Source organism: Alligator mississippiensis, chromosome 6, assembly GCF_030867095.1.
Source record: "Alligator mississippiensis isolate rAllMis1 chromosome 6, rAllMis1, whole genome shotgun sequence".
NCBI classification, from domain to species: Eukaryota; Metazoa; Chordata; order Crocodylia; family Alligatoridae; genus Alligator; species Alligator mississippiensis.
Window position 1 is genome coordinate 7,014,811 of NC_081829.1, and position 27,436 is coordinate 7,042,246.

Below are 27,436 nucleotides of genomic sequence, written 5' to 3' on the forward strand. Positions count from 1 at the left end.
CTTGCTGAAAGTCAGCAAGTCCGGGCAGAGCTGGGACTTGATCCCAGGTCCAGTGACCTCCAAGGAAGAGCGTGACCAACTAGCACATAGGTAGAGGTAGAGGTTTGGATCAGCCTATTGTGTATCCTGTCTTCCATGGTGACCCACGCCTGATGTAGGCAAGCCCACTTCTTAAGTGGGTACACCTAGTCGCTATTGCAGAGGTAATTTTGCAACCTTTTTCACTAGACCCTACTTTTGGAAGGTCCTAATTACACTCCCTTTACATGCTAGGCTTCATGAGTTAGTCCTCAAGTATTCTCTCCTGTGACTGAGTAATAAGGGTGTTTCTGGAGCAGCAAAAGGAATGGATAGGGTACACAAAACATACTGGCAGTCCAAGACCTCTTAGTCACTATAGGCTGATCAATACATCTTCCCACGGATCAGGCCTGCTGTTCATCCTTTGCCAAACAAAGTCTCATCTTAGACAGCTGACCTGATGACAAGAACATCTTGGCAGTGATGGGAAGAGACAGCCTCCCAGTGAGAAATCTCAGGGGTTGTGTGCGCCAAATTACTGAACATTGCTGCATTCCCAACAACACCCTCATCTGCTCCTCACGCTGCCCTGCAAGCCCCTTGCTCCCCTGCACTGAAGTAATTGGGAAAACACACTCCCCGTCTCCCAGGCTCCACGCTGTAGAGGAACATGTCATCTTGACAACACACCATTTCTCTGCCTTTGGCGTGGCAGGCGAGTGTATTTTCCCCTCCCACTGAAACTCAGCTAAAATCCAACCTGGTTTGATGAAATATTTCACAGTGACCTGAAGAAGCCTCTGGTAGCAAGGCCACAGATATGATGGGAGTTGCTCGTGCATCAGAGAGACAAGAGTTCATTCAGGGCTAAAGACCAGATCCAGCAAGTTGCTGAGTGCCTTCAAGTTCAATCTAGGAGCTTGAGAGGCTCAGGACCCATGTTCTAGTGCTTGCTTTGTCAATGCTCAGTGCAAAACCATGAATCAGGCTAAACCACAAAAGAATGTAAGTGTCTAATTTCTATCTAGGTGCCTTAACTCAAAAGATTTCAATGGGGCTTCAGGCACCTAAATACCTGTGTGGATTCAGCCTGCTGTCTCTCTATGCTCCCCTCTAAGGTGGACAACAGCTCTGGGGAGTTTTCAGATGATAAAACTCACCTAAGAAATGGGAAACTGTGATGGGTCTTATTCAATGCCTGCTTTTAGCACTTCGGATGGATGACGCACAAGAGCCGTGAAGGACTATGGGCCCCAAGTTATTACTGCACGGCTTCTTGAGCAGTCATCTGTGCTTGCACTATGGGATTTACAAAAGAGACTCCAAAATTATCCCATCAGGGTGTGGGACCCTTTCACGTTTGGTGTTGTACAGGTGGAAACAAGTGCATGGGGTATAGGGCAGCAGTGAATTCATCCCTATAATTTTATGAGAAGTTCATGTACTTGTTTGAAACCTAACTAAACTTTGGAAGTCTCTCGAGTTTGCAAACCACACTGGAAATCCCATGACTCGCTAGATTTACAGAACTTCTTGTTTCCGATGTGCTTGAAAATAACTGCTGGGAAACATTTTGGAATTTCCCTTCATGTCAGCATGCCAACCAGCCACCACACCTCCAAATCCCAGCACAAGGATAGTGCATTAGCCCTAGGATACATCACACGCTGGCCCACGTGGGTCTTGTCTTGAGTTGTATCAGACTAGTTGGTTATGAACCATTTCTGGAAAAGAAAGTAAAACTTCTATAAATTCTATAACTGAGCTCGCAACCAAGTGGATAAAACCCAGAATCCCTGAAAGGCAAAAGAAGAATAAATTCTTGTGTGATGGGCAGCTTGACAAAACTGCAAGAGAGAAAACACATTGGTATTCCAAAGACTCTAACTGACAAGAAAAGATCAAAAGTGTCTTTTCAGTGCATTTTTTTGGCTGTCTCTACCCCTCAACAAACTAAACCCAATGGATGTATGAGTTATTTATCTTGCCTTCAAGTTCCAATCATATCCTGCAATGGATATTATTTGTGTGTGTGTGGCAATGCAAGCACGAGTGAGAGAAACAGAAAAGAGACTGTTCCTTGGGTAACTGTTCCAAAAAAGGCAACCTAGAAAGACTGTCTCATGTTCAGAATAACCCACTGGGTACGTGTTGTATCTTATGCCATGTGCCACCATGCTGACCTCAGCATGAGCCAGCGTCTAGAATCTTTCCAATTTACGCGCTGCATTGCCTGTCCAGAACAAATCTGTGCAGCCACCGTTCCAACTCAGTTTCTCAAGCTGTATTGCTTACTAAACTTCCAAACGTATTTCATTTTCTCTATCCATTCACCACACCCTGACACAAACCATGTTAAGAAAATCATAGAAATATAGGAAACGAGGGTCAGCAGGGACCTCAGGAGGTCACATCTAGTCCAACCCCGTCCCCAAAGCAGGACCATCCCCAACTACATCATCCCAGCGAAGGGTCGTCTAACCGGGTCTTAAAAGCCTCCAAAGATGGAGCTCCCACAACCTCTCTGAATAACCTGTTCCAGGGCTTTACGACCCTCCTAGTGAGAAAGTTTTTCCCAATATCCAACCTAAACTTCCCTTGCTGCAACTTGAGCCCCTTGCTCCTTGCTCTGTCATCTGCCACCGCTGAGGACAGTCCAGCTCCATCCTCTTTGCAACAACCCTGCAGGGAGTTGAAAGCTGCTATTAAATCCCCTTTCGGTCTTCTCTTCTCCACACTAAATAAGCCCAGTTCCCTCAGCCTCTCCTCATCAGCCATGTGCCCCAGGCCCCTCACCATTTTTGTTGTCCCCTAATGGACTCTCCCCAATTTGTCCACAAAATATATATTGGCTGTCAAGATGCACCCTGTTTCTCAGTCCTTGTTGAATAATCATGCTGCACTTGCCACTTTCTAGCTGCCCCCATCTGCAAAAGCTAGCTAGGCAGACCAGCTGGTGACCTCAATCACTTCTTACACTCCTCATCTTAACTGAAACCTCCAGAAGTTGTATTTTCCCCTCGATTCTCTGGAGAACGAAACACATTGACTGATGCAAAGCAACTGCTTCAATAATGCAGGCCACCTGGCTTGACGACTGATCCCCTTAAGTACAGCGGTGGCCAAGCTTCTCCCTCTGATCCACCTAAGCAGACATATCAGAAGTTTCACAGGAGAGACAAAAATTCATCCAGGGCTAAAGGCCAGATCCAACAAGTCGCTGAGTGCCTACAAATTCAATCCAGGAACTCAAGATGCTCAGGACCCTGCAGACTCAGGCTCTCAGGCCCTGATTAACAAAAGCAATTAATCATGTCCTTAAGCCTTGGTAAATGCTGAAAGTGCCCTCCTGCAAAGAGATGCTTTCCTGAATCACTGCCTAAAAGACGAATCTGCAACATGCCCTTTAAAAGGTGACCAGTAAGGGTGGAAAGACATGAACCTGGACTACTGTTCCCCCCCTCCACCCCTGTTCTATTTTTGCTTTCTTATGGTAAAAGGCAGTCTAGAAAAATCACCTCTCTTGCAAATCAAAGGGAATTTTAGATTTTGTCTGCCCTGAAAGGCCTCATGGGCTGCTCGAAGGTTTATGATACTAAGGGCTAAAGAGATGGAATCTCGATCCCTCGGGCACATGAGCCACGTCAGATCTTCTGCTGCAGTAAACGGACACCGCTCCATTGTCTTCAGTGACACCATGGTGATTTACAGCTAGTGAGTGCATAAGGTTTGATGTAGGCAGGCAAGGTTTTTTTGGGTAGATGTGGTATCTTTTATTAGACCAACCGAGTAGTTGGAAAAAAGTTCTGTCCAACTTTTTTCTAACTTTTTTCCAACTGCTCACTTGGTCTAATAAAAAGATACCACATCTACCCAAAGAACCTCGCCTGCCTATGTCCTTAGACCAACATGGCTACAACCAACAACCCAGTAACATTTGATGAACTAAAATTTTCAGAGGAAAATCTGCGCGAATGACATGCCCCTATGCTGCCGGAAATGCAAAGGCAACTACATTGTCTTAGGACTTGATCTTGCCAAGACCAGCTGAGAGTACATAGGGCACCACAACAGTACTGCAGTACTAGGCAAGACTTTAGCCTTTAAGGCCAGATTTTCCGAGAGTCCAGCTTCCATTGGGACATCTAAACACAGCTCAAATTGTCAAGGGCTCGGCAAAGAGCAATTTGCACTGTGACACTCCTGGATGGAAGCTCCAAGGAAACTTAGGGCCCAATACACGCTGCGCTTTTGACAATTTGCCCTCCACCATGGGTGCCGAGTCCTCTGGGAAGGCCTGAATTTGGCTATGAGAACCAGCAAATTAAATCAACTAAAAGCCAAATGTGAAGATCACCTGCCTAGTTCTTCTCACCAACCTGTCTTGTTTCTGTAGCACCACCAACACACTAGTAGAATTGTGACAAGTAAGTCAGACTCCTGCAATCCAGAACACGGCTCATGAAGTCACTCAGCATTGTGGATTACTTTAAATAGATCGAGCACAATTGCACACACTGTGCTTGCCGGTACCAACGGAGGATGTTTCTCTGTGATCTTCATCTTGAGAAAGTGGCGCCATTCATTTTGTAAACCTATGAATGGCGGTGCCAACCGTTAAGGCTCAGATGCCTTATCACTTAGGCATGTCCCTGGCTCCTTGGACAAAACCTCTCTTGCCTCTTGGATTAAATCTGTAATTTGCAGCAATATGGAGCACTCCTAACACCCTGTTCACAGTTCAACCGCCTCAAGTGCTCTGTATGCTGAAATCAGAAATGAAGTGGCAAGTAGCATGTTCTGCTCACTGAAAAGCGGAGAAGACGAGACAGGTTTATTTAAATTCAGTGTGGAAAGAGAAAGATTACACAGAATGGAATGTGGATGGAAATATACCTTTTTTTCCCCAAGAGACTTTGTCTGTGTATCCACCTTGAAAAGAAAAATGATTCTTACCTTTTCTATCTGCTTTCCTAAAAGACACATGGGGCGTATCCAGACGTGCGTGGAAGTTTGGTTCCCCGGGTGCACTGCCACTTCTTGCCCTAGGGAACGCCCATGCCACACGTGCTTTGTGGTGCAGCATTTACCCCGAGTGGGGTAGAGGAGGCTGGGGCCAGCACTGTACTGGGGTCCTGGGCACCTCCGGGGCTGCAGTTGCAGCGCTTCTGCCACGCATAGCCTGGCTGGCAGCGGAGCACGGCTCTGGGTGGGCCGGCTCCACTTTTCAGCAGTGCACGCTGGCCGAGCACGCATTGCTTTGGATATCCAGAGGTCAAAAAAACCCACGGCAAAAAATACCTGGTGCAGCACACACTCAGGCAGCGTGCCCTCAGAGACTGTGCTGTACATGGCGCTGCAAACATGTCTGCAGCACCACATACCACACGGCCATGCTCGCCTGGATGCACCCAAGACAGCTACTGGGAGCCCAATTCACTATAGCAGCAAGACCTTTTGCTGCTGGTCTGGCAGGTGAAGAGAGGTGTACGAGTAAGCAGAGACTCTCCACCACCTCTCCCCGTGCATGTGGCCTTCTCTGCTGGTATGGGATTAAAGACGCTACACTGACTCATCTCTCAGCCTGCATTATTAAGGGGGGAACGGAGGTGTGGCTGAGCCTTGCACGATAGCTGTTCACTTCTTCCCAGGGAAGTCCTGGAGCTGGAAACAGAGGAAATCCCTCCATGGCAGAGCATGTGGAAAACAAAGCTTCTTAAGATTCACCTTGATGCCAGCAGCATCAAGCCCAATATTTCCAGCTGAGAAAGCAGCAACTTTTGGAGCTTTGCTCAACACAAAGAACTAGTGCTAAACATTGTGAAGAATCCCCTCCACGCCTCATTATCTGCCCAGGGGCCGAACAGGCTGCCAACTCGCCCCTTCCAAGCCCCTGCAGGCCCACGGAAAGCCAGCCTAGCTTTCCTGCATTTGGCAGAGAGGAGCGTAATCCAAAAGACCAATGTAGCTGGCCGCTACGTGAAACTTCCTAGCATGGGGAGCAGATGTAGAATAAAACAAAGCAATGCAAAGCCTTGGAGAAACACCCAGCCACTTGCAGCATACGGATGAGTCCCTCATTGTCAGCAGAGCACAAATCAGGCAATCTACATCTGCTTGAACAGCAGCCATGCTGCCCACGGAACAGGGACGGTTTGTGTTAGGCCCACACACTTTATTATAGGTAAATACTGTACATAATTCAAAGTGGCAGGTGTTTCAGCAAGGGAAACCCTGGCAAGCTAACAGCCAAGTGGTTTGGTACTAGGTAAGACATACTGGGGGAAAAAAATATCACATCAATTTAGGCTGAGGAAATGAAGGGACGATCCAGTGCCAATGGAGTCAGACAAAACTCAGCTTATTGAGGTCTCTTTTCTTTAATTTTTGGACCCGTTTTAATGTGCAAAGCTAAGAAAGGAGGTTTTGGAGGCAGGGACTATTCTCTGGATGCGCGTGTGGAGACCCCAGCACAACAGGGCAGGGTCTCTTTAGTATGATGGAAATAATAATAAGGACCCAATCCCACAATCAATGCACAGCAAGGGTTGCACCTGCCAAATACAGCCTCTGTTGAAGGCAAACTGGTGGGAACCCAGTCCATTAACTGTTTTCTCAGCAATAAGACAATTGAGGACCTGATGTGCCCACCTGTTCCCATCCCGCAGACCAAAGACTGGGCAACCGGGAAGCAGCGGGAGTGGAAGCCTGTCCCAGTGAAATCAATGGGAATTTGAACACTGACTTCATCAAAGTTCATATTTTACCCTGGGAATCTAACAGAAAAGCCTGTTGCAGTGAGATACCGAATAATAAAGCACAACAATCACAACCAGCTCACGTCTGGGGCTTTTCATTTACATCTGAAAGCACTTGACAATGGTAAGTAGAGGTCATCATTACTGTGCTTTACTAATGGAGAATTTAAGAGCTTAAGTGGCCTGTCCAAAGAGAAGAGCATCCCTGAAAGGCCCAGGAAGGGAAGCCAGGAGTCCTGGCTCAGCCTCCTCCAGATCTTAGTGCCAGAAAAAATCCAGGTCTCTATCAGCTGCTCCTTTTGTGACCTTATTGCTTGGACCAGCTCACCTTACAGGGTGAGAAGACCTTGAGACAAAGCGGATGGGAAAATGTTCCCTGTCACAGCCTTCCCCACCCTCCCTTTGCTACCGGTGCAACTACAGATGCCAGAGTCAGTACCAAAACTCAGTGCAACCCTGGCTCTTTGGTGAGCTCTGAGAGCGGTCATCTCCCCAAACCTCCAATGCAGCCAGGATCTCAGGGCTGTTCCCATATTCTGGTAAGTAAAACTACAAATCAGGGAGGTGAGAGACATCCGGTCAACTTTGAACTAATTCTCCCCTCCATTCCTATCCATTCCTGAAGCTCTCTCCCTGATGGGCCCTTAAAGGGCTTAGCCATGCAGGATGGATGCTGGCACAAGAGGTTTCTATATCTCACGGGGCACCCCCTCCCCATACGGTGCAACCAGGCAGCTTGGCCTAAGAAGCTAATTCAACGCACCAGGCAGGCTGACAAATGGTGGGCACAGATAGACCATGCCCGGTTGGTTACCTGTGTAATCGATGATGAATCCCGCATTGCTCACGGAGGCATCGCTTCGGAAAGCCAGGAACAGGCTGTTGCTGCTGCTCTCGATCCTCTCGGGCAGCTGGGACCCGTAGAAGCTCCCGATCAGGGGGCTGAGCGAATCCGGCCCGTCGTAGATGTGAAGGAAGTCATACCCGGGCTCCAGATTAAACCTGGAAAACAACAGCGCTCAGATGATTGTATTTGCAAGAGCAGCGTCTCCAGGTGCCGCAGCGAGCACAGCCCCATGTACAAAACCAGGCAAAGAGAGATCTCGTGCCCCACAGACCTTAACATTTAAGCAGGCCAAGCAGGCATTAGGAAGAAAAGGAGGGGAACAGAGGCCCAGAGAGATTCAGTGTTACCTCTGGGCTGATGCTGCCCATGGGCCAGGGAAGATTGAGGAACACTGGGCTAGGGCTTTGCTAGGGGATGGATTCAACGAGTCTCAGGGCGACCATATGAGAAACACATGCCAACCTCACTAGCTCCATCCCTTGTTGCCCACAGGTCCTTATAGGAGTAAAATCAAGCAGCCAATTTGCTCTTGGATACCTACGTATGAAAGACCAGGGCAATGACGTAATCAGGAGAGACAGTCAACTTCCAGTCACACTCCTTGCCCGGGGGATAGGGCTCCGGATACTGCGGCGACAAAATGACTCCCGATGGTCCCGTCAAAATCCCTCCGCAGGGAGCTGAAGGAGCAAGCAACCAACAGGGTAAAAAAAATCACAAGTTGCATATCTTGCCAGGTAGGAAAAACAAAGCGATGATGGCCAATTTAGACTTAAAGGTCAAGCTCTGGACTAAGGTTACCTAGCAATTTTGGAGGCAGGAGATTTAAATAAGCGGCTGAGAGATACGGGCCGACAGATGAAGACGTGGATAGAGAATATAAATGAGTAGATGGGGACACACAGAGAAATATGGAGCCAGAGCTAGGCTGCCAGGTGAGCGATTATCACTTGTACAGTACTGCTTCACGGCCTAAACTGGGGCTCAGGTCCCACCGGACTGGGCATGGCACATACATCCAGTAAAAGAGAGCCCCAGACGCTGTGGCAGCCTTCATAAGATGAGACATACAGATAAACAGTTAAGAGGAAAAGGATGCCTTACACCTCCTTATTTCATGCATCTAGACAGCTCCCAGTCACATCCTAAACTCCTGCTAAAGAAGTGAATGCGCACATTGTCAGGGACTAATGATTTGTTTGTATTTATTACAGCTGCCAATGCACGAAATGCCAAGTTGATTGAAAAATCCATTTTTTTTCCAAGCTGAGAGTGCCCCCGTAACATTTCTGCACAGTGGCAATTGCCCACGATTAATTTATTACTGTCAAACTCTTGAAGTCCTTTTCTTGGGGGTAGATCCTCTAGGATTTCCCTCTGTTGCTTGGCTTGACCTACACTTCCAGATTTCCAGGGGGAGTAGAGCAATCCTTGACTTTTCAGAGCTTGTGTGCTTGATGCAATAACTAGCCCCGCAGTAATGCAGACGCCGATTGGGAGACAAACGGGTAACACCCAGATTAGGGGAACAATTCTCAGCAAGAACTTTTAAATTGTATCTTGTGGGTGTTTATGCAGACCTCCTTGCTGCAGTGTCTAAGCATTTTTAAACATCAGTGAATGCAGTCTTTCTTCTCCCTCTCCCTTGCAGCTAGGGACACGAGGACTCGAAACAGCCTCCAAAGACCATGGAGTGAAGTCACCGGCTAATGCAGGTGATGAGAATTTATCATCCTCATTTAGCCGATGAGGAAAGTGAGGCAGAGAATAGTGAAGCAATTAACCCAAGGTGATACCAAAATAGCATGGAGGGGCAAGAAGGAGATCACAGATCTTCTGAGCCCTGGACTTGTGCCTTATACAGAAGACTGACCTTGGTATTACTGATTGGGAATTAACCTTAAAGATGCTTTCATTTTCCAGAGTTTATGTTCAAGGGAAACTTAGGAGAAACTTAAGAGTTCAAAGGCTGGGATTTTCAAAGCAGCCTAGGGGAGTTGGTTGCCTAACGCCCTTCGACTCCACTGAAAATCCCATCCAATCTCCAAAGGATTTAAGCCAGAGTATGGTTTGAGTCACACACTTTGGACTTGATTTGGGAAGCAGACATCAAAAGCCCCAGCGCCCAGGGGTTCCTTGCAGCTGAAGTTTTGATTAGCTCGTATAATTTAGCGAAAGCACCTGTACTACAGTACAGATGGGGAAAAAAAATGTCAGTGCTAAGGATAAGGTAGCAAGATGAAAGCAGAGCTGTATATAAATAAGAAACCCTGTAACAAGGTCAACCCATTGTAAGGAGAGCAGGTATTTGTGCAGTTTGGGTTTTGCTCAGGTCCTGGTATGTTCTAATTTAGGGGTCTAATTTGGGCCTCTCTCTAATTAACCCTAAAAACTAATGTATTTGTAAAGGTTCAGTGTTGCTTCTTCCTTCCCACAAGCTGTAGGAGCCTGAATGTGGATGGAGGGTCTCTCCCAACCCTCCAGCTCTCCTAAGACCAGAAGAACTCAGGCCGGAAACTACATAAATGTCACCACTAAGATAAAGGGGTGTAGGTTGTAGCCGTGCTGGTCTAAGGACATAGGCAGACAAAGTTCTTCGGGTGAATCTGATCTCTTTTATTAGGCCAACTAAATAGTTCAACCAACCTGAAAGCTTGCTTAAAAATTGTTCTCCAACTATTTAGTTGGTCTAATAAAAGAGATCAGATTCACCCAAAGAACCTTGTCTACCACTAAGATAAATGCATTTCACCTCTCCTCTCCCAGCTGGAAAAATCAAGAGAAAAAGCTTTTCTTCTCATGACCTTTCCTCTTGTCACTTGTGGTTTCCAGGAGGAAAAGGCCCAGGAAAGGAGGACGTCTGCCATTATGTGACTGCCAGGCATAACTGGGCTGTTTTTCAGAGGGGTGCAGGAGATGAAGAGAACCAACGGGACAGAGAGGGAGTAAATGTGCTTGTCATTTTCCCAAGATACTTCACACGTCACAGTCAGGTTTAAAAAACATTTGGGTTAAACCCTTTGTATGCATAAGCAATGCATTGCTGCAGAGCTACCATACAAACCCCAGTTACAGAGGGGAAAAGAAAGCGCTCCTGGTTGTATCTGGTTTTCCAGCTTTCTCCCTCTAGTTAACTCTTATTGCTAGAAATGAGCTGGCAAGATGCTCAGCTGGGGCAACCTGGTGTCGATCCAAGGAGGGCCATGAAGCTATTCTGATTTGCACCGCATGATAATACAGAGCTCGAGCTGCTATAAAGAAGGGCGATCAGAGCCAAACTGATGGCTGGCGTACCCCCACATAACGCATTTGCTCCATGAACCAACATCGTTCAGAGCAAGGAGCCAGGAGAAGGGGATTTTTGCTCATGTGTTGACGGCACTTCCTTGAAGAAGAAAAAAAAATAAAAAATCATTCCTGTGAATACATGAATGTGTTTCTGTCCTTAGCCTTTGCTGGTCCTCTGTTCAGAATCTGTAAGCTGCAACCACAGGAGATGCAAACGTTTCCTTGCATTTCCCAGAGCTGACGAGCTCTCAGGTGTCCCTCCCTCAAATGGCATGTTCCTGATCAGCGTCCAAGGAAAGAGGACGTTGCCCGGCCTCTCTGCCAGGAAGATGAAGCCAGCTGAAAGTTTTCTGACGACTGGAATTTGGGTTGGAAAACTGAATTTCCACTGAACTGACATCTTTTAGCATGTGTCCGCCTCCCGGGGAAGGGAGATAGAGATTTTATTTTTTTGTAGATAGCTGGAACCCCTCTCCCGCCTCCACAAATTGTGATGCCGAAACACTGCCGTGGCACGTTATGGTAGTTGCAGTGCGCTCATCTCATATTCTCATTCTCTTCAATGGGCAAAGATTCCCAGTTGGACTTTTATCTCCCATGATCCTTTGCAGCCTTGCAACTCCCATGACGGTCCATCTCCCATCAGCACGAGAAATGTCATCTAACCTGGGAGCCCAATCTAAAGTTTTACCCGAATTGCAACTCTCAAGAGGCACCGCAGCCGTTTTCAAGGATCAAATATTTTGATTTGAATTTTTCCATGACAACTCAATTTTTCTATGGTGGGTGGGGAAATTTCCATTTTCAAACAAGTTGTCATTAGGCATCAAGCGCATGACTATTTGCATTATCTGCCCACCAACAATTCCCCGAGTCCTTTATTACTAAGGGAAAACCTTGTTGCTATCAGACTCTTGGTGATTTCGCCGCTTCTAAAACAAGATTGCCAATGCTGTGTTCAAAAACAATTCACTATAATGGCCTCCCTTGAATAAAACAGCTCCGCTGAAGACAACCCAGGGGAATTGTCAGAGCTCAGATCATCTCAAGGAATGAGCTACGTCTCTCTGGAAAGAAAAGCTCAGATCCCAGCCTCCAATGTGAATGAGAACTCGATGGGAGAGTGGGTACAACACACAGCCATGTGATTTTAGTTGTAGCTCTGGGACAAGTAAAAGGGCTGTCTGCATCACGCTGAAATGATGTCTCTCTAGATTCGCAAGACAGTCATTCAAAAAAAAAAAAAAAAATCAAGCTGTCCTGCAGCAAGCATAAATTCTGGACAGGCCGTAAAAGTTTTCTGGCTGGCTTTAAATCAGTTTTAAGAAACAGAATTAATTAATTTGACTTGCTTGGGATAACATTGCATAAACATGAATGAAGGTTACAGAATGAGTAATATCTGGCTAACATTTAATTAGCCAGGAAATTTAAAGTTTATTGCTTTTATGTGCTTAGCATGACAATTTTTATATGTTCCGGAGGTATTACAAAAAATCAATTTTATGAGCTTCTTTTATGACTTTATGAGCTCAAGGAGAATGTCAGGTAGTTATCTCCTGAGGATCAAAATCTGTTACATTCTTGTGCAGAAGACATCCAGCCAAGATCCTAAGTCCCCCTTCCAAGGCTGGGCTTTAATTGTGCCTCGTTTAACTTCGAGCTCTCCAGCTAAGAATTACTACTTAGGCTTTACTGCCTATACATGGCATGTCTACACCACGCCCAAAGGAGGGATGCTCTCAGCATGCCCTCGTGGTCCAAACCCAGCAGCGAGATGGTAAAAAACCACTGAAGGGGGGCAGGTTTCTCCATGACCAGTCTCCAGCCTGCTTGAGAAAGAGGTCTCGAGAGGGCTTGCAATGCATTATCCCTTTGTCCCCTGCCCCTGCAATGGGGCCGCTACTGAATTTCTAGGTTTGGCATGTGGGAGCAGGAACAGATGGGTTTGGGAGCATCTCTCTCTCTGGGAACATGGTATAGAACAGGGGCGGGCAATTATTTTGGGCAGAGGGCCGCTTGCTGAGTTTCGGCAAGCCATCGAGGGCCGCATAAGCAGCCCAGGGCAGGTTAATATTAATTTTCTAAATTTTTTAGGGGCCCCGCGGCCCAGATAGAATGGCCTGGCGGGCTGCATCTGGCCCCCAGGGCCGCATTTTGCCCAGCCCTGGTATAGAAGCATCCTTGAAGTCTTAATCCTGGTGCCAGGTGCTGTGCAAACCCCAGAACAACCCTGCCCTCCAAGAGTGCTTACGATCTGAGCAGAAACATCAGAGAACAGAAGCGTTGGGAAACCCAATGCCAACACAGGACAGAACAGGCTGGTGCGGAGAGTTCCCCGCTTCCTAACCAACTAACTAAGGTTCCTCCTTTTCGGGCTCTTGGGAACACCTGGTCTTAGAGGCCAAGCTGCTTTTTTGGCCCATCCTGGTAAGCCAGTGGATTTCTAGCTTAGCTCAGCCACGGTCCAGGCCTCACTGACTTGGCTCAGCAGACTCCCGATGCTTCCCTCGGGTCTTTTTTTACCCCATGTTTGCTAATGGCTATGTTAGACTTGCACGATTATGCTCAATCATGAACAGGCTGGGAACTGCAAAAACTTGTGGCTAAAACCAGGAAAAGGACACGCGGAGAAATGACAGCATGGAGCATACCTATGCAGGAAGGAGGGTCTGGCTGCCAGAAGAACCTATTCTCGATCTCCACGCAGGTGATCTTGGCCTCCCCCTGCAAGGCGTACCCTGGGTCACACTGGAAGACGATGGAGTCGCCGGCTTCTTTGCTGTCTCCACTCCGGGTCCCGTTCTGAGGAATCCCTGGGTCGTTGCAGGATGTGGCAGTGGAAACTGGGAGCATTAAAAACAAACAAGCAAATACAGGTTGGCAACCCTCCGGGAATGAGCTCATTCTTCTAAGCGTGCAAACCAGTTAAAACCTTTCACGGGAGAAATGCTTTGATTGGGAAAAACATTTCCGTCACAATATAAGCAGCTCTTGTGCTTGGCTCGTGATACTTGTGCTGCCTGGTTTTTCTCCTGAAAGCCTGAGCGCCTGGAGTCATGTGATGCCCCAGGTCTCACAGATAAAAAAGGATGCTCCAAGCCCTCCTAGGTGCACGGAAAAGGTGTAAGGCACGTTGTAAGGGGCCTCCTGGCTCGTTGTGATAGAGCCAGAAACCAGAAGGCAAAAGAAAAAATAACCCGGTATGTCTCGCTTCCTCTTAAATGTGTGTCTGTTCAAACAGTCTCATGATTTTCGGTATCCGATTTGTAGCTGAAGAAAACAGGGTTGCCGCTACAGAAATGCATTAAATGCTATCTATATTAGAAATCACGCTATTTTATTCTGAAATTAAAAATCACAAAAGTGTCTTTCATTTGGAGTTCTTCAGGGTTTTTTGCTCAATTGTCTGTTTTCTCCTCCCTTCCTGACCCCTTTTTTCCTCCCCTCTTCCTTTTTCAATTTTGCCAGTGGAGCATAGAGAATAAGTAAAAAGGGGGTAAAAGCTTCCAAATATTTTTTGTTTAAAACGGCTCCCTTTCAAACAACTCTTCAGGCGATTAACTCTTCACTTTTCCTATCAAGCACTGAGTTAGTCATAGGTATTTTAATTTTCAAAAGGATGACTTTCAAACGTTGGGGGAAACACACGGGCATACTTTTCCATGCCCTCAGCTTCCCCGTCCTCTTCTGGCCATCTCGAATATAAGTGTTGACGAGAGTGTGACTTTAAACCTTCCTTCTCACCTCTCTGTGGTAACCTGTTTGCTCTCAGAAACAGGATTTTTGCTCATTCCTAGGGACTGCTGTAATTAAGAGCTCAGGAGAAAGCCCAAAATTTAATGTTTCCTCCAAAGCCCCAGAAAACTTAGATTTGGCTGGAAATGGCCTGAAACTGTGGGGGGAGAGGGACGCCAGGGAAAAAAAGTTGACACCGAACAAACCAAAACTTACCTGAAGTGTGGAAGAGAAAGGTGGGAGACCACTAGAAACACTGTGTTGCAGGGGCGGCCCCTGCCAGGGCTCAGCCAATCAGGTTGTTCAATTCCCCGCTTCGGCAGGGAGTTTAGAGCAGAGCAGGTAAGCACCCCCTGCCCTACGGGCTGCAGGCATAGGCACGCTGGGTGCCTGCTCCCACAATAAGAGTCGTTGTTTAGTAAAGTTGATTTATTATGGATTCATTAAGAATTGCAAGTGATGAGCTTTTAATTAAAAGTTGTCATCTAATAAGTGGTGAGCTTTACTTTCTTAAAACAGCTGAAGAACAGCCTGTGTGCTGCTGTTCAATGGTAAATCGGCTCCACGGCGGGCTCCCTCGGCCAAACGCGTGGGAGAGCCCACCGTGAAAACACACCTGAAACTGGCTCCAGCAAGTCTGCAGGGAGCTCATCTTTTCCCCTGCCAGAGCCTGAATTACAGTGGTCCCTACTCATTCCTAACTTGTAGAGGTGCAAGAAATGGCCAGAGGCTTATCCAGAACGCCCTAAAGCCTTAACGATGCAATTTAACCACGTGGCATTCGTGGAGCAAAGAACTCCACGGGCTGCAAATACTGATTTTCTTGCTTGGCTGGAATATGGCTCTCAGCCCATAATCTCCTCATGTCACTCCTATGCAGCATAGAGTTATCCTTGCCATGGTTTACCAGTGCAGAATCTGAGGCACAGTGAGAATAAATGACTTGCCAAATGCCCCAGCGAATATTAATGGCAGAGCCAAGGACCGAAACTCAGTTTCCCCAGCCCTGGACTGGCATTTTGGCTCTCAAACCACGCTTCCTCCTAAATCCACCTCATGAGGATGCCTCGTTTGCTAATAACTAAAGGTACAAGGGGGGAAAAGAACAACTTTTTTGCTCTCCATCTTTCCTTTGTGCCCTGTTAAGATTGTCACATTTACACATGCACACGCACAAGCTGCCTCCTTCTTCACAGCGAGCATCTGTTTTTCCAGCTGGAAAAGGCTCCGAGGAATGGCAAGTTTAAGTGTGCTATGCAGAGTGCAAGTGTGATTTCTAATCAGGCACATGCATGTTTACTTAATAAACCCCGGCACCCGCTGATCTTACGTGGCATTTTTATAGGATCCTATGTCAAACAGATGGTGTAAAACAAACCGCTAATGCAAGCAGATTTCTTTTCCCCCCCGAGTGGCAGGGGAATTTAGTCCCTACTCTTGGGAAGCTCCAAGCCTGACCTGTAAGAGGCAGACATGAGCCTTTTGCAGTCTGGCTGCTGTCTTTATGAAACCTTGGTCAACTCTGTGGAGTTTCCACCCATCTCAGCAAAAGAAATATAAGGTGCCAGATCTTCTGCTGCTGTCAGCCAGGTCCCTAACTTCACTTCTGATTGACGCCAGCTGACGACTTGGTCCACCATGTTCCCATACCACAAGGACTATTTAGCTGCAGGCGTTTCAGCTAAGGTTTAATCTCAGGTCTCTGACTGCTCGGTCACATCCTGTCCAGCATGGTGGTCAGTTGTCACAGGCAATAAGGACATGGCTTGAGACCAGAAAGCTGAGCAAAAAGGGAAGTTACAGTCAGCTTCTGCAGAAAGAGTTAGACGTCTTTGTCTCACTCCCAATCTCTGAGCGGGGACTGGACAGAAACTTGCCAAAAGAGCGTAGTGCTTGCTCCCTCCTGGTGCTGAAAATGGATGAGGAAAGCATGCGCTCTCTGGGCCTGCTCCATGCCAGCCTTTGAAGCTAGCCAAGCAAAGAGCAGTGCTGTTTCCAAAGGCACCTATGATTTCCATCTGCTCTGTGCTTCCCGGGAGGACTGACACAGCCTGGCTGGAAATCTGGAGGGCTCCTTCCTCTCTAGGCTGCAAAGAAAGAACCGGGAACAGACTCTTATCTGCCGCTAGTGGACCAGTAACAAGAACTGCAGCTTCAATACCATCATCTCTCTACCGCTATTTGGTAACATTACTGCCTGGCTATACACTTCCAAAAAATCAACCCATCGCTACCTGCCAACTGGGTAGCTACCCATCGCTACCTGCCAACTGGGTAGCTACCCATCGCTACCTGCCAACTAGCCGTGACCCTGCAAAAATGTGTGTGTGTTTAAATGGTCAGCCATGCACAGTCCCACTGAAGTCAATAGGTTTGGAGGGTTTAGTGTCTCTAAGCAATAAAGCTATTAAGGCCCTGTGTGTTATATGCAATGGCACCGTATACATGAACGCTGCCAGACCACACACAGGCTAAAGCAAAGATCTTTAAAAGTGACTAGGGATTTGGTATGCCTCAAATTCTGAAGTGCCCAGTTTGAGATCTTAAAATGAACCGGATTTTCAGAAAATACTCGGCGCCCATCCTCTGAAAAATCAGGCTCCTTTCAAGGGTTTCAAGTTGGACCTCCAAATACAGAGGCAGCAAAATCACTGGTCATTTGAAAGTGTTGGGCCTGCCTGCCCATCTACAGATAAGGTGTAGTGTACCAAGAGCGCGCACAGAGGATACGTTCGTAGTCTGATTCTCAGAGGGCCAGGGCACCTGCATGTCCTGCACAGAGAGGTGCCCTGCAATCGAGCTCCATGCAATCAAGCGGTTAACATGTCTTGAGCAAATCAAAATCCCCTTGAGGTCTGTCCTGTGTAAGGAAGTTTGCGCCTGTGTAAGGTTATCACAGAGCACTCCTCTGGTGCCCAGGTGGTGTACTGGTTCCCAGGTATGAGACTTTGCATTATTTTACGACCTTAAAAGAGTGGGTAGTGGCCTTTTGCTAGTCCTCCGAACTGGGAAGAGTTTCGCCCTTGTTGTATGTGGCACCAAAGCTGCCGCCTCTAGGCTGGAAGTGACCTCCGAGGCTGTGCCTGGGCACAGGAGCTGCCCGGGTACAAGTCCTAGTGGCAATTTTCTAGTAGCAACATGATTTCAGTGGCGTGCATGCACCCTTGGGTCACGGTGCCCAGGCACTGTCCCCGAGGCATCCACGCGCTCTGCCTTGGGGGTAATCTTCATTGTACCGTCCAGCAGCAACTATTGTATTTGGGCAGGGAGGAATTCCTCTAAAGGGCTGGAAGTCACTCATGCTACCCACAATCATGTGCCCTTGAGCAACACAGACAAGCGCCCTGCTCTCCATCTGGACAAAGCACCAAAGAACATAGTGCTCTTCTCTGTTGTAGGGACAAGGCCAAGGTGTACAATTTTGCTCTATTTGGAGCGGCTTCGCATTCAGACAGACTCAGCAGCGCATGACTGCACCAGTGAAAACGGTGCTGCTACAGCTATTCACAGATGAGCTGCATTCAACAGAGCAGCGTTTTCAAGGCTGCCAAGTGAATACGGAGGGATGGGTGATCATTCGGCCCATGCCCAGCCCCGAACAGCACCGAGAAAGCAACATCATCACCACGGCGCTTACCCGAGAACTGAATGGCGAAGCCCTGCTTGCTGGTGAAGAAGTCGGTATTGAACTGAAGGATGACGGAGTTAAAGGTGCTGTGGACGTCGTTGGGCAAGCTGGAGCCGCTTATCTCCTTTAGGAGGATCCCGTTCTCCACCGGACCGTCCCATATTCGCAGGACGTCGTGGAATTCTTCCGTGTGGAAAACAATGAAATGGAGCCTGTGTGGAGAAAAGGAACCAGATGCCATTGGGAGCCCTTTAAAAAGAAATGCCAGGCCCTTCCTGGATGCAGTTAGAAAAAAATAGTGTTTGATATTAATTTGAGGCTGCGTGACCCAGCAGCTAAGGAAATGAGCTGGGATTCAGGAGACTTGGTGCCATTCCCAGGTCTGCCACTGCACCGCTGGGTGACCATGGGCATGTCACTTCACCTGCCCGAGTGTCTTCATCTGCAACACAAGGGTGATTATACTTACCGCCTTCACGAAATGCTCAGTTTCACAGGTGGAAAGAAAAGTGACTGCAGGAGGTTGAGTGCTCAGTGCTCTCTGAACACCAGCCCCTACTTGGATGCCCCCCCGATGCCTAGCCGATCCTAAAAGTGATAGTCAGAGAGGTTACAAGCCTGATCCAAATCACACTGGAATCAGGGAGAACGGTCCCACTAAGGGTCTCCCTGCAGTTCATTTTCCATGGAAGCTGCTCAGATAGTAGCATGATGGGCACCAGGATAACCCCTCCACCGACAGACAGATGGGCAGATTAATCACGTGCACACAATACGCCTGCAATGGAGCACTGTAGGAGCTGTAAAGGCGAGGTTGAAAAGCTTGCCCTTAACTTTCCTGAGCTCTTTTTATTATTATTAAAGATAAAGACAAATTCAGCAGAACCAGTAAACCTGTTCCAGCAGGAAAACTAAACAAGAACTACATTGGGACCCTTTAAGATGACTAATGTGCCTCCACCTAATTCGCGTATTGTCCTCTTGCTGCAAGAGGCAACAACCTTGACTGTCCTTTTGCTTCCTCACATTCTCCACAGAATAGCTTTTAGTCATGGGCCTGCATCTGCTGATAAAAAGGCATTGATTTTTTTTTTTCATTTCCCCCAACCTGTGCTCAGACCAAAGTGTATGCTCTTGGCACCAAACTAATCACTTGGAAACAAAATATCCCGTGAAGCTTATTTAAAGCAGTATGTCGTTAGTGCAAGCTCAACCTAGAAGAGAAGCATTGGGTGGATGGTTCTTACTATAGGGCCTAATGCTCCAAAGGTTAATGCAAGGGGAAGGGAGCATCCTGACTGCTGGGAAACAGGTCTGAGATGGGGAGCAGGGCAGAGCCTGTGAGAGGAGCCAGGATCTTCTTGAATGCTGCAGGGCAGGTTGAAAATAAGTGATCAGATAATAGGAAATCTTGTAAGGCTCCAGGGCAGGTCAGGACTGAGTGGGGTAGCAGGTCACCAGGGTGGGGAAGGGGAGGAACAGAAACAGCGATGCTGTAGGGGGGACGTGGATAGTGTCCAGGAGTGTATCACACAATCATGGGAAAGTAGGGCTGGCAGGGACCTCAGAAGGTCGCATCTAGTTCATAGTTTCATAGACGTAGGAGCTGGAAGAGACCTCACAGCTCATTGGGTCCAGGTCCCTGCTCAAAACAGGATCATCCCAGTCTAAACCAACCTATACAAATGTTTGTCTAACTTGTTCTTAAAATTACACAAGCTCTCTCATGCAACCACCAGGCATAATGCCCGAAAACATCCAGAACGCCCTAGCCGGCCCAGGGTAAAAGCGGGGGAAATGAGGGCACTGCCGATGTCCTGCCACTATAAGGACAGGATGAGCAAGGGCCTTCCAACAGCAATGGAGACCAACAGGAGAAACAGGAAAGCCTGCAAGACTCATAGTGCCACAGCTTGCGGTCGAAGGAGAAACACCAACTAGTGAAGGAGCTCCCAGGACACTGCAGCCTGGATCTGATCTGGATAACAGGAGAGCAGAGAAATGGAAAATCAAGAATAAGCTGATGCATGAGCCTTGTGGGCCCTTGCCCCACATGTAGCCAGGGAGAGGCATTTGATGGAGGTGAACTTGCTCCCTGAAGGGGGAGACAACTGATCTTCAAGGGCTTGACTTTATTTACTTATTCATTTTGTTTTACTCCCTCTTCTTAAGGCACGGGCGCCTACCTGATACTTTAATATTTTAAATTCGCTGTGCAAGATAATCAGGACTGAAGTATTGCATTATATATGCGAGCCAGTGATTTGATATTATTAATTGACTATGCAGGAGGGTTCGGTACGTTAGGCTTTTGTTTATTCTGTTATGATTGTTTTGGTGTAATAATTTTGTGCTGGGAAGGCAATGAAATATTGATTGTAAAAAGGACAAGAGTGCTAGGAAATTCAGCTCCTGGGGCTCACCTACCTACTTAGTAGGCAGCAGGATTCGCTTACCTTCTATTAATGCAAGCGCCAACCATTTTCCTGGCTTCTCTCCACCCCAAATGGAGGTCCGAGATGTAACTTTTGATTCCTCCTTCTTTGTTTTCCCTCCCATCTACGTCAGTTTTGAAGGATCCAACTCACCAGCTAGCGAGAAGGCTAACTGACCCCTTTTGAAGCCAGTGAGCATCCCAGAGATAGAAGGTGAGATGAGGGACACCACCTCTCACCTTGACTTGCTGGGAGGGTGAGCAAACTCATTCTGCGGAGGATCATTTCCATAGGCAACTAGAAGCTGGAAGAGGAAGGATGGTCTTATGGCTACGGGCAATGGACATGGGGTTGGGGGAGGGTCTCAGGATCTGGGTCTCCTGCCTGGTTCTGCTGTACGACTACAGCAAAGGATGTGGGGTCTGGAGTGAAACCAAGAGGAATCTTTCCATTGAATTTGGTGGGCTTTGTATCCTTCACTTCCATGACTATATTTCCCCACCTGTATACAATGTGGACTGTACCGCCTGACTTGACTGGGTACTAAGATGCTACTTCTAGACGTGTTTTAGACAGAACCCACTGCATTTGGTGAAGTGCCTTTCTCTCCTGAACCGGGGGTTGCTTTGACATCATCTTTCATAACATTTAATGCCTAACACAACAGGCTGGCAGAATAAAGTGCAGAATGCTAAGAAGGAAAAATATATGAATGCTAAGAAAGCATGAGCAGCTTTCTAAAGTATGCGATAAGGAGGCAAGGGAGAGGAAAGAGCAGCTAAAGAACTCGCAACAGCCAGGGAAATTACAGCATGCCCTCCACTTTGTATTTTATTACAACGCTCTCAATGCAGATTACATTTCTCTACCCTGTATTGTCTATTGTTCCATCTGCTTTGAAGAGAGGGCTGCAGGTGCTTCAGTTCATGCATCAGAGGTTTCCTGGTTCATGACCGCCTGCAGCAGAATCATCTTGTGCTGTTATCTTGCCTGTTCTTTAAACTAAACCGAGTCGTGCCTGGCCAGTACCTAGAGGAGAGACCCTTGAGGGACAGCACAAAGGCACTGGAAGAAGTGTTCAGATGGCATTCGTTTTTACAGTCTGCACTGAGCTAATGGCCAGAGCACTTGCTGGGGATGCTGTCTGTCTTGCAGGTGGAACAGACTCAACATTTATTAAATGTCCTGTAGGGTTTGGGGCAGGACAGGCGGGAGATCCTGATGGACCAGTCCAATTCCCTTCTGGCCACTGTGAATAGATGTGGGGCTCCTCAGCCCTTCCTGTCCCAAACTCTTGGGCAGCATGGCAGTGTGCTTTGCAACCACCGCTGTCTTTTGCAGGCGAAAGAATTGCTGCACAAACACCGCATTTGCGAGGAGTTTGGGTTTCTTTTGGAGAAGAAGTGCTATCTAAGCAGAAGATATTATTATTGTTGCACCCAGGGGAGTTGTCAGCTAACAACTGCGATACATCAGGGTTCAGTCCCTTTTATTCCGGCACTTAAAATGCCAACCTAAGAAAGGTCATTTAATTGCCTCTGTTTTTCATTGCCACATTATCACCAGGGAGGACACCACATGACATGCCGAAATCAGGCTAAAAACAGGAGTAACTCTAGATACGCCACGCTGAAACACCTTCTGAAAGAGGGACAGAGATGTATGCGTTGTGCTGAGGAAACCTCTGGAAAGCAAACCATCAGATACCGGGCTTAAAGTCCTGACAGAAAATCCACGGTGGAAAACAAGGAAATATTCACTTGGCTGCCTTCCCATTTATCCAGGACAAAAATAAAGAAGTAGTGGATGGGGGGAAGAAATGCTGAAATGTGCTCGGCAACAAAAAAGACATCCATAAAAACGGGCAGAAGCCAAAAGAGCTGAATCATAAATCTATCTAGCTGGGACCTTGAGCAAAGTGGAAAAAAACCAGGCTCAGAAAAACAAGAACGTATCGCTTTGATGTCCTTCGCTCAGTTCTTGTGCCCTTGTGTTTGTTTGAGGGCAAACTTCCTCCCCCTGCGCATTCACCGTTGAGTTCACAGGGACAACCGGGAGACGGATCAAGGGGAAAGTCCTTCCACACAAGGAAGCATTAGATGGGAGAAGGATAGAGCCGGCAAAAGGAAGACCGGGAATCCCTGCAAACATCTTGTCCTACCAGCTGCTGAAGGGAATCCCCAACGAGTGTCGTCTCGTTGCAGGAAAGAGTGACTCACTGCCTAATGTATTTTTAAGATGCAGAAAACATAAATGATTAACCACGAAGCAGGAACCCGTCTACGTGACACCTTGATGACAAGGAAGTGACTGACCAAAGCTGGTTCATTTACGAATCAACCAGGGAGAAATCGTGTTATTAAAGAGATGCGGTATCCTTCAGGAACAGGCAGGCTGTGAAGCATATACCGATGGAACCGAATGACATTGTAGTTACACCATCCTCCTCCCGCGCTCCGAAGTGCATACATTTAAGGCAAGACACAACAAGTAGGTGGAAGAAACAATAGAAGGAGGAGAGTTATTTTTGCACTCTGACAATCATCGTTACATGTATACAAATGTAGCTAAGATCAGTTTAGGCAATGTAGCTATATATATAAACCATAGAGCAGTTATTGACAGCTTCGAGAAAGGATGGGAGAGGGAGAAAAGCTCTGCTTTTGACTTGTAGCGTGATCCTGGGTGAGGCACATGGCCGGAGCTTTTCAAAAAAGCACTTACATTGAGACATGCTAGGCCTGATTTTCCAACGATGCTGAGTATCCAGAGCTTGTAACGACTTCAAGTGGAGCGCCGGGGACTCAGGACCTCTCAAATTCAGGCCCTAACCACCACAAGTGGGGCAACGCAACATTCAAGCACCCCAAAGGAGAGTGCGCTATGGCAGACTTTTGCTTTACCCTTCAGGCACATCAGTATTCTCAGCCAGAGAATAGGATTCACAATTAACGAGCCCCCAGTGAGGTACACAAATCCCATTTACCAAAGCCCAGCAGATCCACAGAGGAAGGACACCAAAGAAAAGCTGAGAATTGCTATTACATTTGTCTGCCTCCTCCTTTCCCTTGACCGCTGTTGCTAGCAAGAATAAGGCAGCAAGCCAGCAATAAGCATGGAGACACTGGACAGGTATGCCCCTTTTTGCCCCAGATGTCTGCTGAGGACTTTTTGCCCCTTCATGGAAAGGATCTTGCAGCTGGGTGTGTAAGACAGTCAGAATTACAGACACATGTGTAAGGGACTTTCCACACCCTTACAGGATAAGTCGGGGTGGGCAATTATTTCAGGCAGAGGGCCGCTTACAGAGTTTTGGCAAGCCATCAAGGGCCGCATGACAGGAGGCAGATAAATATTAATTTTCTAAATTTTTTAGGGGCCTCATGGGCCAGATAGAATGGCCTGGCGGGCCGCATCCAGCCCGCGGGCTGCATTTTGCCCACCCCTGGCATAAGTCCTTTAACTAAGTGCAACCTGCTCTACTGTTACCCCAGACATCCAAAAGCATCAGGGCTAAGTACAGACATTTGGGGGCACTGGGGGAGGTTAAATTGGATCAAAATGCTGCCCAATATTAGGTAAGTCAGGATGGGAGGGGTAGCTTGGGGGGGGGGTAGCAGGCTGAAGGGGATCAGGGGTCTTCTGAAGGATGGGGGGAGGTATGACCCATGAGGAGTGGGGGGGGGCAGGCATGACCCATAGGTGGGGTGGGGTTCCCCCCCCACCCAGCAAGTCTACAGCCCCATTCCTCCCCCACTGGGACTTACTTGCTCTGCTCTGGCAGCAGCAAATACTGATAAAAGCAGCTGCACCCAGAGCGGCTTGTGGGATGGGGGCTAAGAGGGCTGGCTGGTCAGGATGGGGAGGGAACAATGGGCCAGGGGAGCCAGTTTGACCAAAATTGAATAAGTTGTTCATATAAGGTTTGTCTTAAACCGGGTTCTGCACTTTTTAGACCAGTTTGCGTGCACTGAACTTCTGTACGGTTACAGGTTGAGACTGATTGCTGGTCACTGAGACCGAGCCTGCAACTATAAGGTCAGCACCGGGGTGAACTAAGTTTAAATCAGGTGGCCATTTTGAACCCGATTTAACCTCCCCAAATATCTGTACTTAGCCTAGGTGACTTTAAGGGTACCAGGAAATTGTAGACGAGGCACTGATTCGGCAAGAGAAAGGAACCTTGCCCGGAGATGCTGCGCTGGAGACACGGTCGGAAATGGAAATGGCACCATTGATGGGAACAGGTAGGGAGGTGATCAGTGGATATGATGTTAAAGCCAGCCTCTTCCTCAAACTGCATGGGGAAACGCAGGGCTGGGAGAGCTCTGCCTATGCTGAAAGTGGGTTAGGGTCCTCCAGTCTGGGCAGAGACCAGTTCTACCGCGGTCTCCTTATGTATCCCTGGTCAAGGCCCCTAATCCCTTTGTGCCTCTGCTTCTCACCTGGGGATTGAGGATAATATTGTCTATTCCCCCTTCCTCCCCCCATTTGTTTTAACTAGTTTAGCAGGCAGGGACTGTCTCTCGTGCATTGTAAAGCACCCACAAAGCCATACCCTTGATCTTAGATGTGGCCTCTGGGCACTAGTGGCGTGCCACCTACTCAACTCGCACTCTCACGGGCTGCAGTTTTCTAGGTCTCCCATCCTCACACATGCCCTACTCAATGCTGCTCGGCTTAGGCAATTCAATTAATTCACCTCCTGGGGTGACCGAGGCAGCAGAATGCAGATCAACAGCAACACTAATGATTTATAGCCCGCCAACAAAAGGTTCAAGCCTCAGATTAAGGTTGGAGCCTTGCGACTCAGTAGTTTGGGGCGGTTTCTATTTCCCGTGCAGCACGGCGCCAAAAAAAAAAATTAAATAAATAAGCATGGTTAAATATCGTGCCCCCAGAAGCCTCCTGCGAAGCAAAGCCGCACATCCAGAGATTTCTACTCATATTTCTAGATGAGACTTTGAAAAATGGACCTGTCAATACAGCACCGTTCATTAAGCCAGGGTTAGCAATATCAATAAACTCTCTTACGACACTGAGGTTGCTGCTAAACAATAAAGCACCGCTGCCATTTCTGACTCAGTATATTCACAGGCCGCTCCCAGCCAGGCGAGCACTTGTTGGAGAAACATTTCATTTGTTTTCCAATACGCACCCCTGCTGTTTTACCAGAGCAAAGGCATTTTAAGTTGTCACGTTACAGAGTATTTTTGTGTGTGCATATGATTCATCCCCCTTTGAGGTGCAATCCTTGTAGGTTCATTGAAATAACGGGCAGGCTCTTTCCTTCCTTCCTGCTTGCCTTCCTTTTTTTTCCCCATCCTCCTCCTCCTCTTGCTGCGCAGATACAGCTTTATTCAAAAGCTTTGGTGATTAATTTTAATGGAAGTTATAAATGAGGACTTTATACAATTGTATCATGCATGAAGAGGATTCTTTTTCCAATGGATTACCATAAAAATGAAGTTGCTGGAAATCTGCTCTCTCAACAACCCAGAGATCATCACTTTCTGTTTGAGCTGCAAAATAAAGGTGGTTAAAGGAACAGAAGAGGGTGCTTTCATGTGGGATGAAAGGCAGGGTTACAAGGTGTATTATCATATTATTGCCTGCTGCGGTTTCACACTCTTTCTTGCCCCCTGGCAAACCACTGGCGGCTCCTGCCATACATGCACACAACATATCCCATTTGGGTCCTTCCCATTCAATGCGAGTAAGCGACATATGCTTTAAGTCAGGCATCCGACACTCTTTGGGCCCCATGTCTCCCTTATTGATTCTACAACCAAATCCAGACAGGTAAATTCAATGTAGTCCCATGTCAGCATCGCTTTTCACTGGCAGAGTGATGTAAAGGGGCTCCAAGTTCAGTGAGAATCAGGCCTCTGGACTTCTGTGGAAGTAGAGGTCTGTGATTGTAGATTTGCATTGAAAGGCTTAGGAGATGAAGGTGGAAGAGCATCTGTTTGCACGGATGAGGCTGCAGGACTGGGTCCTCCTGTGTAATTGCAGCTGCAGGACTGGGTCTTTAGAGGGTCATATTCACCTCCGGTGCCTTATCATGCTAGCTAGATAGGCTGTGTCTGTTCTACAGAGGAGTATAGCACACCTCAGCCTCTTGGGGCATCAAGCCGGTGCCTTTACGGGTTTTCTAAATTCACATTTACGTATTTACTTCCCACCTAGACTGGTTACTTTGCAGCAAAAAGATACTGCTGCAATTTATGTCTGCTTCTACTGGTGCTAATTTAAAAGAAGGGCCACAGGCAGCGATTACCATCTAAATCAGCAAGAGGTGAAGCAAACAGGTGCTATTAATAGTGGTGGAGCATGTACATGTTAATTGGAATGTATTGACTGCAACAAGGATGCTAGAAAGACATCAGCAGAGATAAGCTCAAAGAAAAGACATCATTGTCTGATGGGGGCATCCAAAGGTCTCCCAAGGCTTTTACAAAAAGGATGAAAAAGTAGAAAAGCCTTTGCTGAAAAGTTTCCATGGAAAGTCTCCCATGAATCCAATTAGGAGACCACTGGCTGAACTCTGCTTGGTATGCTGATTCCAGAGACCATCCATCACTGAATCAATTCACAAAAACTAAATGAACACGGGGAATTTCTGCATTTAAAAATCCTGGACCATATTCACCTTGGCATCAATCTATCGAACAAAAGCACTGCACGCAGCTCGACAGGATTAACAGGCTCTGCTGCGGAG

The 27,436-nt window shown here is 47.4% G+C and overlaps 1 protein-coding gene across 4 annotated transcripts in view; it reads right to left on the reverse strand.

The window, feature by feature from the left end:
* The window catches only part of CSMD2 (CUB and Sushi multiple domains 2), a 651,518-nt gene that overhangs the window by 138,204 nt on the left and 485,878 nt on the right, over nucleotides 1-27,436 (reverse strand). For all 4 annotated transcript variants that reach the window (XM_014605014.3, XM_019487966.2, XM_059729594.1 and 1 more), the window contains 4 exons: nucleotides 18,290-18,492; nucleotides 13,569-13,760; nucleotides 8,168-8,306; nucleotides 7,594-7,781 (listed from right to left, as the gene is read on the reverse strand). In XM_014605014.3, the coding sequence (XP_014460500.3) occupies nucleotides 7,594-7,781; nucleotides 8,168-8,306; nucleotides 13,569-13,760; nucleotides 18,290-18,492 (722 nt within the window). The remainder of the gene's footprint in view (nucleotides 1-7,593; nucleotides 7,782-8,167; nucleotides 8,307-13,568; nucleotides 13,761-18,289; nucleotides 18,493-27,436) is intronic.